The sequence below is a fragment of the Stegostoma tigrinum genome, chromosome 11 (genome assembly GCF_030684315.1).
Source record: "Stegostoma tigrinum isolate sSteTig4 chromosome 11, sSteTig4.hap1, whole genome shotgun sequence".
NCBI lineage: Eukaryota > Metazoa > Chordata > Chondrichthyes > Orectolobiformes > Stegostomatidae > Stegostoma > Stegostoma tigrinum.
The window spans coordinates 43,586,527-43,602,294 of NC_081364.1; the positions used below are offsets into that span (position 1 = coordinate 43,586,527).

At 38.6% G+C, this 15,768-nt stretch overlaps 1 protein-coding gene across 6 annotated transcripts in view; it reads left to right on the top strand.

Moving 5' to 3' along the window:
* eogt (EGF domain-specific O-linked N-acetylglucosamine (GlcNAc) transferase) overlaps window positions 1–15,768 on the top strand; it is a 71,107-nt gene that overhangs the window by 13,760 nt on the left and 41,579 nt on the right. For all 6 annotated transcript variants that reach the window (XM_048547675.2, XM_048547679.2, XM_048547676.2 and 3 more), the window contains exons 4-7: window positions 782–882; window positions 7,815–7,923; window positions 8,043–8,137; window positions 10,506–10,610. In XM_048547675.2, the coding sequence (XP_048403632.1) occupies window positions 782–882; window positions 7,815–7,923; window positions 8,043–8,137; window positions 10,506–10,610 (410 nt within the window). The remainder of the gene's footprint in view (window positions 1–781; window positions 883–7,814; window positions 7,924–8,042; window positions 8,138–10,505; window positions 10,611–15,768) is intronic.

The window sequence follows — 15,768 nt, forward strand, 5'->3', positions numbered from 1 at the left end:
TTCGGTCCGCCTCCCCCTCTCTCCCTATTTATTCCAGTTCCCTCTCCCCATCCCCCTCTCTGATGAAGGGTCTAGGCCCGAAACGTCAGCTTTTGTGCTCCTGAGATGCTGCTTGGCCTGCTGTGTTCATCCAGCCTCACATTTTATTATCTTGATATCCATTGCACTAGTTTGCAGAGTACCTATAACCAGGTAAATGACCAACCTAAGTAATGTCCCCAGTCGTGTTACTTTGAACCTTGAAAACTTTGAATTTGGTCCGTGAAAATAGCTGGGAATAATTCATTTTATTTGTCAACATTGGGGAATATTTAGTTTTTTGCAACCATTTTATGACCAAAATGGGTATTTAATAAGTTTTTGGGTTTGTGACATTAACCTGTGGCACTCTACTGTGGTGACTTAAAGGGCTGAGTTTTCATTACTGCCTCTGAATCAGATTTGAAAATGTATTTGATGTACGTGCAAAAATTTATATCACTATATAAATTATAAATTTATTATAATTTAATCCTGCTAATTATCTGGACACTTCATTTAAACTGTGGTCCTGTTCAAAAATTCAGAATAAAGGAAGAATTGTGAGGAATCACGGTAATAATTGATTGTGATTATAATTTTTTTTGTTGTATTGTTGCTTTTTTGACCATTTTATTGTTTTCACTTTGACTCATTTTTAAAAAATGTAAAGAATGAATAGATAATAATTTGGATGAAATATAGAGGACATGTTGTTGACCTTGAAAAATAGAAGCTAATCGCTTGTCTACTTTTGTTGTAGAAACACTTGAGAAAGCTGCAGTCCTGCTGGGGATACGAAAGCAATTGTAAACAGCAACATAGATTCAGTTACCCTGTATGCGCTGATGCTACTTCAGGCTGGTAAGGCCCACAAAAGAGGAAATGCGCTGTGTATAGCTTTGGTGATACTTCTTATTTGTTTTATTTTACATGTCACTTGAATAACTGCAAACATGACTGATATTACTTGTGCAGTTAAATGTAGAACACAACTTTACCTGCAGTGCAGCTGGTAGTTCTCAAAAAATGCTTGTAGTTTTCTGACAGGATCTTGAGGCTTTTTAAGATGCTAGACTGGGAAGTGTTCAACATAATTATTGCAATAAACTTTAGTCAATTTTTTTAATACTGTAAAGAATACTAGCCCCTAATGAACAGTAAAGTTAATATAATGTACATTTAATGGAGGATTTAAGCTATGAGTATTAGAAAATTTTGAAAGTAAGTAAAAATCCCCTGTTTGTAGAAACTGCAAATTGTAGTTTTCTGAAAAATACTGTTTATAATAGACCCTTAACTGGAATCCAGACTTTTGGCCAGCAGATAAATGATTTGTGAAATCTAGCCAAATATTGAAGCATCTGCTTTAATAATTAATTTGTGTTCACTTCCTTCAAAATCTATGGCAGTACCTGTCAAGATATGTGACAAATATGTCCCAGCAAAACACAGTTCTTAACAGAAATTTCTTTCATGTAATGTGACTTAAGCTCCTTTAGCATGATTAAAGCCAAAGGCAATCATTTTCAATTTTGTAGTCTGCGTTGGGCTGGACTCACTGCCCCCTACCATTGAGAGAACTCTCAGATTACAAATTGTGAGCCAGTCAGTTTGAGCTTCTATTATTGTATTACCTAATGTATGTCTTACCTGTGGAGTCCCACTGTTCAGGCAGCTTCTGGGTATGAAATGGCATCTGGCGAGGCCTAGTTTTCAGGGATTCCTTAATGAGAAGGTACAATGAAACTTAGAGATTTATGTACATATATTTTGGTGTCATTTGCTGTTAGTTTGGGTTCTTGGAGCTGGACATGTGGATTTGGAGTTGACAACTGGGGTTTTTGAGTGAAAATGATAATGCCAATAATTTCAAGCAAGGTTACTAAGAGACCCTAAGAAACTACGCAGAGAACTTAGGGAGAGACCATTGAGATTGATTCAGTCTATTTTGGAGGTTCATTTGAGACAGCAGGTTGCCTTAAGCTGCAAACTATAACTTTCATGAGTGTGCCATTCTCTATTCTTTAAACATTTTCCTTAGAATGTTTACTTTGTATCACTGTTACCATTTTAGCACCTACTTCTTTTCTTGCTGTCTCCTTTTCTGTGAACTCCTTCTACTTTCGTATTACTGCAATCAGTCTCCGTTAAATTATCAGCCATTTGCTTTGATATGTCCTCTCTTATCATAATGAAAGTGTGTTAATTTCTTTGTACCACTTTTTGATTCTAGTTTTTCTCTATTTTTACTTTAACATGCTTCTGTCGGTTCTTTAAAACTGGGTTGTCTTCCATCCACTAATTTTCTATTCAGATATTCATATGACCATTCTGTCACTGTACTTGTGAGCATAATTTTTTTTATAAAATGGAGTGGGAGCTGTTAGATTCCATTGACAGTGATGGTATTGTGGTAATATTAATAGGGTATTACTGAAACTGAAAGATACAAGTCTAGTTCCTGCTGCAACAGCTTGAGGGTTGGAAAATTCAAACAATTGATAAATCTAGTGCCAGAGGATTGGAAAAGTTTAAATGTTACACCCTTGTTCAAAGAAAATGTGTAAGGATAAATTCAGCAACCAAAGGCCGATCTGTTTAAGTTTGTTGGTGAGAAAGCATTTAGAAATGATATTCTGCAGCAAAGTTAACAATTACTTGGATTGATATGGATTAGTTAAGGAAAGTCGACACGGACATGTTGAAAGGAAATCATATTTAATGAATTTGACTTTTTCTGTGAAGCAAAAGAGTAGATTCTTAAGAGCAGAATAGTGGTCTATGGTTGTTTTTTTGGACAGGAGGAGAGTTTATGGGGAGGTTCCCCAGTGTCACTATTAGAATCCGAGATCACAAAGTGTGGAACTGGATGAACACAGCAGGCCAAGCAGCATCTCAGGAGCACAAAAGCTGACGTTTTTCTGACGAAGGGTCTAGGCCCGAAACATCAGCTTTTGTGCTCCTGAGATGCTGCTTGCCCTGCTGTGTTCGTCCAGCTCCACACTTTGTGATCTCGGATTCTCCAGTATCTGCAGTTCCCATTATCTCTCTCTATTAGAATCGTTGCTTTTGTTAACCAATTTTAATAACATACACTTGGGTGCACAGGGCAGAATTTGAAGATGACATTATGAGCTGTGAGCGGGGTTATGATAGACTTCAAGATGACATAAGTTAGTGGAATAGATGGAGACATGATGTGTTAGAATTAGACCACAGAAGTACTTGTGTTGGTATGAAGAACAAGGTAAAACAATGGGGAAAGATGACTTGCAGGATATATTTCCAAGGGGTTGTCTGAGTAGCGGGGTTTCATTGTACTTTCTCCTTGGCAAGGTTATTGTGCACAAGTTGTTGAAGGTGGTAAACCAGTTTGAGAAGGTGATTGACAATATATACAGTATATCTGATTCAGGAGTGACTTAGTAAGACGATCTGCTTTTGTTCGTAAAATTATGAAAGCAAGGAAATTGGGGTGAACTTAAACACAGACTTGAACTCGGCTGCAATATTGTGCCATTCTGGGCACCTTATTTTAGGAAGAATGCAAATTTATTAGCTATGGTGTAGAAATGACTTCTAACAATGCCCCAGTAAATGATGGATTTGCAAATAGATGGGCAAAGCTGCAGCTGTTCTCTTTAGTAAAGAGAAGGTACAGTGGTAGGCAGGTTCAACATTATAAGGGGTCTGGACACAGAAGGTATGGAGAAACTGTTCCCATTAGCAGGAGGGGGAAGAACGACCGGTCATAAGTTTTAAAAATTAATTCATGTGATGTGGGCATTAATGACTGGGGCCAGCAATTATTGCCCATTCTGCTTCATCATTGAGAAGGTGGTGACATGTTGCTTCATGAACTACTGCAATTCATATGAAATAGATAAACCCACTATGCCATTAGGAAGAGAGTTCCCGGACTTTGACCCAGCCACACAGAAAGAACGGCTTATATGGTGATGTCGCCGTGTATCTGTTGCCTTTGTCCTTCTGGCTTGAAATGGTCATTTGTTCAGAAGATACTGTCTAAGGAACCTTTTATGAATTTCTAAAGTGCATCTTGTAGATAGTACATACTGCTGCTCCTATGCATCAGTGGAGGAAGGAGTAAATGTTTCGGATGTGGTGTCAGTCAAGTGACTGCTTTGGCCTTGGTGTCAAGCTTCTTTAGTAGTGATGCTATTTGTAACCGTATAGTTATTGGTCTCTGACTCAAAGCTCTAAAGTAAATAATCTAATAGATCATATGATATTATTTTTGACTTGTCTCTTTTTTGATCTTATTTTCTCGTATTTTTATTTTGTGTTGTATCTCCTCATGTACTGGTAGAACTGGGGAGGCAATGGCCTTGTCGTATTATCACTGACTGTTAACCCAGTGACTCAGATAACGTTCTGGGAACCTGGGTTTGAATCCTGCAATGTCAGATGGTGGGATGTGAATTCAATAAAATATCTGGAATTAAGATTCGAATGATGACTGTGAATTTGTTGTCGATTGTTGGAAAAACCCAGCTGATTCACTAATGTCCTTTAGAGAAGGAAACTGCCATCCTTGCCTAGTCTGGCCTACATGTGATTCTAGACCCACAGCAACGTGGTTGTCTCTTAGCTGCCCTCTAGGCAATTAGCGATAGGCAATAAATGCTGCCTAGTCAGCAACACCCTCATCCTGTTAATGAATAAAGGAATTGGTTACCTGGTGTAGTTTTGTTGTCATTGAGGAGATATTAAGCAAGTAACAAAGAATATGTATGATTTCTCAACATTCAGGCATTTGTAAACTACATCATATCAATCATATAGTTTACATCCACACTCTTAGTGAATTGGTCTTTAGGCCATTTGATTTAGTTATAAATTACTGCAGCAAACATATGATTGGTGCACTGATCACCTTTTCAAGATTGAAAACTTCTGTTGTTCTATAGCTTCAATGAAGTGTTAATTGACATTTTTCTAACTTTGTAAGAAACTATAGAAAGCAACTAATTTAGTAGAGCCAAAATGACACACATTTTTGAGAAACTGCCCCAACCATTATGCTGTTTGAGATGGTATGTTGCTTTATTCTGCACAATGATTATTTGTTTCAGTATTGGAAACGTTAAAATGTGAATGTGTATGTGTGTGTACATTTCAGGTACACTTTCAGATGCACTGAGATCAAACTTGATAACACAGTGTGCAGCTGGAGGAATAAAGCAGGCCAGGTTGCATCAGAGGTGCAGGAAAGCTGACGTCTTGACCCAGAGCATCATCTTTCCTGCTCCTCTGATACTGCCTGGCCTGCTGTGTTCCTCTAGCTCCACACTGTGTTATCTCTGACTGCAGCATTGGCAGTTCTTACTATCTCTGAGATCAAACTTGATTTTGGTTTTAATTGTGCAATATTTTTGTATTCAGCACTGCACGTTTTTATCCCAAGTTCTTGGCATGCTAAACAGTAGAAACTAAGGCAAAGGTGCATTGATTTGTTGAGTGCAACCAAACCTCTTTGTTGTCACTCATAGCTCAGTTGGTAATTATGATGTGGAGGTGCCAGTTTTGGATTGGGGTGGTCAAAGTCAGAAAGCACACGACACTAGGTTATAGTCCAACAGGTTTGGTTGAAATCACAAGCTTTTGGAGTGCAGCCTCTTCGTCAGGTGCAGTGAGAAAGAAGAGCACACGGACACAGAGTTTATAGGCAGAGAGATCCTGTCTCTGTGGGTGACCAAGAGTGTTAGACAGTGAGTAAAGTGTCAACAGCTGAATAACCAGCAAAGGGATAACCTATAATCCAATTAAACAAGGCCGAGAGATAATTACAAAAAATTAAGAATAAGGTGGTGCCGGAGACAAAATGAATGATTGGAATACATGACAGGTATATGAGTCTCGTGCTAAGAATCAAACCAAAGACATTGGTAATTCAAAACTGTACAAACTACTGCAAGCCCACAAATAATCTCACAATGCTGCAATTCTCTAGCTTCCACTCTAAACGTTTTTTAAAAAATGCTGTCCTGTACAGACAAACCCTCTGCATTCACAGGATCTGCTCTGATGAGAAGGAATGCGATGGACACCTAAATATTTTGAAGGATGTCCTCATGACGATGGGATATGATGCTCAACTAATCGACTGCCAGTTCTAATGTGTCACAGTGAAAGTCTGCAACGACCTCTTCAGAGGACTGACACATGGATTTGACCGATAGAGTACCCTTTGTTGTCCAGAATTTCCCCGGAGCGAAGAAACTTTGCCATGTTCTTCGCAGCTTTCAAAGACCTCATCAACGACAATGAGCATCTTGCCAAGATTTTACGTATGCCTCCATTTCTCTTGCCTTCAAACAATTTCCAAAATTTACATAGACCATTGTTTGCAGCAAACTACTCAGTCTTCAGGACGACATTGACCACAACACTACACAATCCTGCCACAGCAACCTTTGCAAAACATGTCAGATTATCAACTTGGATACTACCATCACACGTGGGAACACCACCCACCACATACATAGCAGTTACTCATGTTACTCAGCTAATGTTGTCAGTCTAGTACGCCGCAGGAAAGGATGCCATGAGGCATGGGTATATTGGCGAGACCTTGCAGACACTATGACAATGGATGAATGGACACCATGCAATAATTATCAAACAGGAATATTCCCTCTCAATTGGGGACTACCTCTGGTAAAGGACATTCAGCCTCCGATCTTCAGATAAGTGTCCTCCAAGGCAGAAATTGAGATACACAACACGCAGAATTACCGAGCAAAGCCTGATTACCAAGTTCCGTAGCCATGAAGACAGCCTCCACCGTAACCTTGGGTTCATGCCGTGCTTTCGGTGACTCCACCTCACTGTTCTGTATCTATAAAATCTTCCTTTCTGTCCTGTTTCGACACGACCACCACCTTGATAACTTGCTATGGTCTCTTTATCTAAATCAGTTTGCACAGTTTTGGATTAATTATTACTTTGGATAGACCCTTCGCATTTGACTCTTATATTTACCATGTTATTCCAGCCATTTGGTTTGTCTTCACCACCACCTTACTTTTAATTTTTTTGTAATTATCTCTCTGCCTATCTTAATTGGATTTTAGGATCCCTTCACTTGTAATTCAACTGTTGATGCTTTACTCACTCCATCCGACACTTTCGATCATCTGCAGAGACTTATTATTCGACACTGCACTTACACCATTTGAATGATCTTTTGATCTCTGCCTATTAATTCAGTATTCTGTGCGCTTCTCTCTCATTTCACATGAAGAAGAGGTTATGCCGCAAAAGCTTGTGACTTCAAATAAACCTGGTGTGTGATTTCTAACTAAGTTGGTAGTGCTATTGCCTCTGAGTCACAAGATTACACGTTCAAATCCTGACATGCGTATTCAATATTACAGGAATGCTGCAGTGTTCGATGTACTTTCTGTCAGGTGAAATGTTAATGGGATGCCTGTAACAAATCCCGTGGCCCTATTTCAAAGGGGAGTTGAGGAGTTGTCCCTGATATTCTGATGCTGATTGAGGGATAAATGACAGCCAAAAAACCCTGATTATCAGGTCATTTTCACATTACTGTTTGTGACAATTTGCTGTGTGCATTATTGGCTGCCATGTTCCTCCTTTAAAGTCAATTTAATACGGTACAATCACTACTGTAAAGTTCTTTGTGACATATTTTGAGACAATATGTAACCCATTCTTTTGTTTCTCTGTTTTTCTCTCTCTTTGTATATTTTTTATTTGTACACTGACTAACTTTGCAAGATTTCATTTTTGTATCATTGTAACAGGGCCAACACAATAGAAGCAGCACAGGATATTTTCTGGAAACAAGCTGACTTTGGATATGTAAAAGAAATGCTAAAAGAGATGCAAACCCTCTGTGAACCAGCCAAACCAGTAAGCTTTTCTGAAATTAGAGGTTACTTTTAAAATTAACTCTGGTCATTTTGTTCACGGTTATTTTCCAAATTTTGATTGGTTTTGATGAATGTAATTCCTCTCGGATTTTATTTCAGGGAGATTCATCCTTAATGTGCTCAAAATACACTCGCTATTGCAGAGCTACAAATCTTTACATCGATTTGAGAAACCCAGGAAGAAACACAGACAGGTCTCTGCTTTTAATTGTCTTCTTTGTGATAAATAGCAGACTCTTCAGGTGAAACCTTTTTTCCTGGGATACTAATGTGGTAAAATAAATGAATGGTCCGCATGGAAGAAAAGACGTGCTTCTGAAAATAACTGGAAATGTAGTTATGATGGCAGTCAGTAGATCTGAGTCTCCCCAGCTCCACCACCACCGAACCCTGATGGGTGGAAGTTGAGAGTCATGATAACACGACCACAGCTTGCCAAAGATCCATCTATTGCCATTTTATACTGTGTGAGTATCCCATTTTAGAGAATCAGAAAACTTCACTAACATATCTAGATCCAACTTCCACAGTGCACTAAGAGCCTAATTTAAATTAACCAGCCACCTGGCAGAGTATATTCATAAACATCTCACTGAAGTGTACTACATGCTCCATGGTTTCAGCAAACACCGCTTTCCTCAAACCCCTCAAGGAAGGGTTTGGTCTTGTTTCCGCACTGATAGCAGGCTGTGTATAATTTTACTCCATGTTTGTACCTGACCTGATTGTAAAGGGCCATCCCTCAGTAGCTCTGACTGTGAATAGCTGATGCCAGATTCCTATCAATATGACAATTCGTTCTGATGATCAGTGGGAATTGTGAAATCCTGCTGCAAAGTTTTGCGAGATGTGTATGTCCCTGGCCTGGGTGTTCTTCAAAATCTTCCTGTGTTGAGTATAGAATACCACTTAGGCTTTGCTTACTGTTAATCATATGTCAAATTGCAAGTGTCTTGTCAGATCATGATATTAATTTGGAGTACTAAGTTTTGAGCGCTCCTGAAAATTAAATCTCAAGTGATCCCAAAGGGGAGAAAAAAGTTAAAAATGAGTAATACTTAGAAATTAACACAGTTGTCATAATAGTTGTCATCTATAAATATGCTAATTAAGAGGGTATGAGAGTCTTAATACTGACATTAAGTGTATTAATGAGAGAAGAAGGAAACATACTGTATGAAGATGTGGTGGCACAGTGATATTATCACTTACTAAGAACCCCAAGTTGTGGATGTAGTTTCAATCCCACCCTGGCAGGTAATAAGCTGGAATGAAAAACTAGCCTAATGGCAATTGTGTAACCATTGTGCATTATTGTAAAAAAAAACACATCTGGTTAATCAATGTCCTTTTTAGAGAAAGAAGTCTGCTATCCTTACCTGGTCTGGTCTATGTGTAACTCTAGATCCACAATAATGTAGTCCACTCTTAACTGTCTTCCAAACAGTTAGGGGCAATAAATGCTGGCCCAGCCAGCAATCCACAAGTAAATTTCTTTTCATAGATATGTAAGAAGAAAAGGATTAGTGAAGACAAATGTAGACTCCTAATAGCCTGAAACTGGAGAATTGATAATGGAGATCAAGAAAATGGGCAGAGCAATTAAATAATTACTTTTTCATAGAATCATACACTACAGAAGAGGCTTATCAGCCCATGTAATGACCTATTACCTGTACTAGTCCCACTTTCCCATACTAGGCCCGTAGCCTTGAATATTATGACACTTCAAGTGCTCTTGTACTATCTTCACAGAAAAAGACACAAGTAACTTCTCAGAAATGCTGGAAAGCACAGGTTTTGTTTGGGTATGAAGAATTGTAGGAAATTCGTTTTGATGAAAAGCAAAAGCTGGAGAAATTAATGACGTTGAAAGCTAATAAATTTGGTTGGACAAACAGAATGGACAAGTAGTATTTAAGTAGTGATGGATTCGGAAATGTTGATGTATAGTGGGACCTGGCCACTGAAAGCTAGCATGCAGGTACAGCAAGCAGTTAGGGGCACAAATGTTGCGATGTCCTTCATAGCAAGAGGCCTTGAACATATAAACCTCTGACAGGGCTGCACGTACTGGGAGCAGAATTAATACTCGCCTAGCTGCTGGTAGTGAGACCGGTGGTAGTGGGGTTCCAGAACACGATGTTCACAATATAATTATATGGAGAAAGCTGTTTCAGACTGAGAGGAAGAGAAATTTCTCCACTGATGAACCTGTGGAATTCTCTATCACAGAAGGCTGTTCAAAAATTGTCACTAAAAATATTTAACAAAACAGATTTCAATATGCTAAAGATAATGGGGAGAAAAAGAGCAATGTATGGTGTTGAGATAAAGACCATCTTGAATGGCGAAATGGATTTCTCCTTCTCATATTTCTTACATTTCTATTAGTTGGACCAGTATGTCTCATGCACCAGTTTCATTGTTTTTTCCCCTCCGGGATCTAGAAAGTTAAATTGCTGCTGTTTATGTTTTAAATGTAACAATGTTAGGATAATATTGTAAGAACTGTAATATTAAAAATCTTGTAAAGAAAGAGCGCAGGTCTTGCCTCAACAGATATAAAGAAGATTTTCTTCAGGAAGGTGAAATTGGAGGCCACTGTAAATTGGACAAAAAGGCGCTGTTAGATGAAGGAGAGCACAAGAGTCCTCTCCAGTCCTGGTAAGTTTGTCATTTGGGAATTGGAAAAGATTATTTTTGTTTCAGTATATCAATAAATTGTAAGTAGTGGCATTAATGTAGCAAAGGTCCAAAGTCACTTTGGGGGTGCATTATTAAAATCAGACATTGAAATATATGTGGAGACATTACAATAGATTGGATACAGAAGGCGGTGTATACATACATCTTAAGAAGGAGCAAAGCTGAAAGGCAGGGAATTTAGGCAGCTGAGGATACAGTGATTAAAATTGGGGAGCATTTGAGATCAGAAGAGAACAAATGCAGTGATTTTGCATGGCTGTAGGTCCTAATAAATTAGAGATTGGAATGCATAGGTTATGAAACATTTTGAAAACAAGGGTGAGAATTTTAAATTTGCTTTGGATAAAAGTCAGCAAATATGTAGTTTGGATGTACAGAATTTGGTGTGAGTTAGAATATTGAAAGTAGAGTTTATAGAGGTTGGGAAAAATGCAAGGCTGACCAGTATGGTGTTGCATTAGTTAACTCAGGCTTGATAGTTTGAGCAACAGATAAACTGATGCAGCGAGGAGTCAGGCCTGTGATGTAAGTATTAGTGATCTTAATGATAGAGAAGGTAGGTGTTTTGTCTCACTGTCGAGTGTAATACTAAGCTTGTGAAATAATCTGGTTAGCTTCAGACAATGAAGCCAACCATTATTACAGCTTGGATTTGATGCAGGGTATAATTTAATCTTGTCACAATTATGCACATCTTGTCTTGTGTGACATTTCAGTACTGTTGTAGAAACCTGAGTGTTTCCAGTGTGGAGTTTCAGGAAAGGTGAGCATTAATTTGGGAAGTGACAGAAAATTTAAATTCTTTGTGAAACAAACGAAGGTTAGAGTTGGGACAGTAGTTTGCAAGAACACAGGAGAAGGGGTAATGATGATTGAAGATTTGTAACAGAGAGAAATCAGCTAATATCAGAGCCAGAAAGGGAGGTTGACTGGTCAACAGTTGGGCCAGATGATGAACAGGTGAGTAACAGTTGGGTCTCCTGGGTAAGATGAACGGGGAGGGGACATGAGGGAGAACTAGAGCAAAACTAGAAAATGTACAAGTTTGAACCTAGTGCATTAGGGAGCCTTTGGAAAGACTTGATGGGCAAGTGGCATAGAGCAAACATCAGAGGCCATAAAATTCTATTGTTTTGAGTTGTCTCGCATCATATGTTTTAACAGAGAGAAATTAGAATAACAAATGCAAGGCTAACAATACTTTAATGTTTGAAATGATGTGAAAAGTTGATGTGTGATTTCCCTCTCAATATTTTAAGTATTAACATTGAAAGTGCAAATGTTTGATGTACTTTTGTAACTTTAAATTTTAAACCGAGGAATGCATTAGTATAACAGGAATATTAATTATTTTTCTGTAATCATGAATAATTGTCATTGCTAGAAAATTTTAGTTACAATGTTCCATTCTCATTATACGCCATGGTGCGATAGCTATAAGTTGACCAATAGTAGCAGCAAGCCACAGAGACTTCTGTTACTCCTCAGGATGGCATATAATGTCTCTCAGTTGAAATATATATTGGTATTACTTTCATACAGTCAGACTTCTTTGGCCCATTGAGTCCGTACCACCAAAAATGCTCTCTTACCTACAATTGTCCCACTTTCCTATACTAGGCCTTGAATTTTATGACACTTCAAATGCTCATCCAAGTCCTTTTTAAAGGTTGTGAAGTTTCCCACCTTGACTGCTCTCCCAGGTAGTAAATTCCAGACACCTACCACCTACTGGGTGAAAACGTTTCTCCTTAAATCATCTCTAAACCTCCTGCCTTTCTCTTTAAAACTGTACATCTTTTTTTTTAAAATTGAGCCTTCATCTAAGGGGAGCAGCTGCTTTCTGTACACTGTGTCCATGTCCCATATAATTTTGTACACCTTTCACAGGTTCCCTCCTCCTTAATCCACTGTGATCCAAAAGTAACAAACTGAGCTTACCCAGCCTCTATCCATGCCAGGCACCATCCTGCTGAATTCCCTCTGCACCCACTCCATTGCAATTACATACTACTTATCTGCCTTTGTTAATCAAACAATAGATTTGTAATGTTTCTTCTTCTTATGATTTTTAATAGTTTACAATACAATGAATTAAGTGTTGTGGCTGTGCTTAAGAGCCTTTATACTGGCAAGAATGACATTGAGAATACAGCGTGTTTCGTACAACTAAGGCAAAACCAACAATTTGCATTTACACAGCCAATTTAGCAAGGAGAGTCCTAAGAGGCTTCACAGATGCGCGATTAAATCTAAACAATTCCTGAAAAAAAAAGTTAGGATGGCTTATCATGAGCTTGGTCAAAGTAGTAGGTTTTGAGGAGGGTCTTAAAGGAAATTGAAATGGAAAAGCAGTAGGATTTTGATGACAATTCCAGATCATGGGGCCTAGGTAGATGAAGGTACCACCACCAATTCTGGAGAGAAGAGAGGAGGGATGTGCAGAAGATGTAAGATTTAAAGAAGTACTAACCTTGGAGAGTTGGGCAAGGGGCGAGTGAAGCAAGAGGCTGCAGAGCTGGAACTGTGACAGAAGGTAAAGTTGAAGTCATGATAGTCCCAGAGGACCATAGAGCTGCTCTCATTAGAAAGAATTAACTGGTGGGGAGTTTAACTTGAGGTTCACCACACACCTCAAGGCTAAGGTTGCCAGTGTTGGACCTTCATGGTAAATTCACAGAATGGGAATTGAAACCTTGCTGTTGGCATCACCTCAGCATTGCAAACCTCGGGCAGCCATCTGTGTGGAGTTTGTTTGTTCTCCCCGTGTCTGCATGCATTTCTGGCAAGTGCTCAGGTTTCCTCACACAGTCCAAAGATGTGCCATTTGGGTGGATTAGCTGTGCTAAGGAGCGCATCGTTTTTAGGGATGTGTAGGTTACGTGCATCAGCCATGGGAAAATGCAGGGATAGGGTAGTGGGATTAGTCTAGGTGGGATTCTCTTCAGAGGGTCGGTGTGGACTTGTTGGGCCAAATGGCCTGTTTCCACACTGTGGGGATTCTCAGCTGCATGATTCTATGATATTCCTACTTTCTCCCCATATTTCTTGATGCCTATAATATCTGAACAATTATGAACATCTTTATTTGAATACAGCAAGCACTTGGCCTTCACAGCTTCTGTAGTAGAGAATTACACAGATTCACCATATTTTGAGTGAAGAAGCATTTCTTCATCATATCTTAAATGACCTAATCCATGTCCCGTGACTGTGATCCTGGTTCTACACTCCCCAACTGGAAAAAATGTTCTTCCTGTAGCTAGCCTGTTCAGCCCTTGGAACTTTAATCATTTCAATCAGACCTCCTCATCATCCTTCTAAATCCTGGTGATATAGACCTAGTCAGACTAGTGTCTCCTCATATGACAGTCTTGTCATTCTGGTATCAGCCTAGTGAACCTCTGCTTCACTTCCTCAATAGCAAGGAAAAGGGATAACGTACGAGTGAAGATGACAGTTTTGACTTTAGGACCATATCAGTGCTGTAAAATCCCACTCATTTATACAATTTGGTGAATCAGTCTAACATAGCGTTCAGTGGAAAACACAAACTTGGAAAGACCTACCTACTTAAAGGTGCAAAAATAGGTAGTAATCATTTGAATAGAAGCTATGAACTGAGAGATTCATGAGCGATGGTGAAAAATGCATGACAGCAAAGGGGAAATTTTAAAAGATTAAGTGTTACAAGACCGGAAAAATTTAAGAGGGAAAATTACAAAAAGCACTGCTGCACATTTTTTTAAACTATCAACATATATAAAACTTATTACTTTAAAACTGTACAGACATTCTTGATTTGTTGGGTTAATAAAAGCGAAAATAATCATTGCTAAAAATGAAACAGTTTTCCATTTCAGGTATCTCACATTATCATAAAGTACTTTCAGCCAAAGTTCAGTGTGCGATAAATGCAGACTGCCCCTTTTGTACCGCTGGACATTTTTTTGAACTTGCAATAGCATACATCTGACTTCCTGGGCATTTTAAAGTCTTAGAGACCCAGATTTATGTTTTGACAACATTGGGTTTAAATACTTGAAGTATGGCTTCGTAGATGCTGCTAAGAATTTGATTCACAAACTGGCAGAACTGATTTTTCAACCACTTCCCGCAAACAGAAGCTGCAGCGTAGATGAGGCAATGAAGTACTCTTGATTCTGTCCATTTGGATCCTAGGTAGCTCATCTGGTTGAATGACTGGTTTGCAGGGCAGGATGATGCTAACAGTGTGGGTTCAATTCCTGTACCAGCTAAGGTTACCATGAAGGCTTTGCTTTCTACACCTTGTCTCTTGCCAGCAGTTTGGCAACTCTCATGTTAAACTCTCACCACCAATTGTCTGTCTATACTGAGACAGCAACTTAAGGCTAGGCCCGCTGGAACTATAGAGACATGCATTACATTCTGACCAAGAATGTGATGTAATGCTAACTTCATACTTTCTTCTCCATTTTATTGTGAAATGTTTCACTTTGTTCACCATTCTTTTGGTCACCCTGAAGTGGGAAGATTACTTTAGACATTTTAAAAGTATTATTGAATTAGCACCATGTTTGAAACCATGATTAAAGTAAGTAAATTGAAAGTGATATGTCCAATAGTAATGCACAGAATTTGTACTTGCCAGAAATAAATGTTTTTATGTTGTTCTCCCCAAAATGTATATTTACATCTTTACTGATCGAAATGAAGGCGAAGAGCAAAATTGTTATTGTGCCCGAATAGGCGATAGAAGTAGTTTCAGTGTTATGGTAACTTTAAAAAGGAAATTGGAAATATAATTTAAAAATAAAGATGTTTGAGAAGGAGCAGGGAATTTCAGAGAGCAAGCACAGTGTAAAGGACTGAATGGCTTTCTTTGCTGCATGTTTCAATGATTTATAAATTCTGATTAGTAAAATTATGGTGAATTATCTTTTTCTTAAATTACACTACTCTGGGATCAGCGGTTAATGGATTTATTGAATAATTTCCCACCCTGGAATTTTCCAGCTTTGATTACAGTACTAATACTGTAATGTAGAGAGAAGCAAAGTTATTCCTGGCTGATTTCTTGCAGCTTCTAGCACTTGACTGTGGAGATGCTTTAACAGAAAAGCAGGAATGAGAA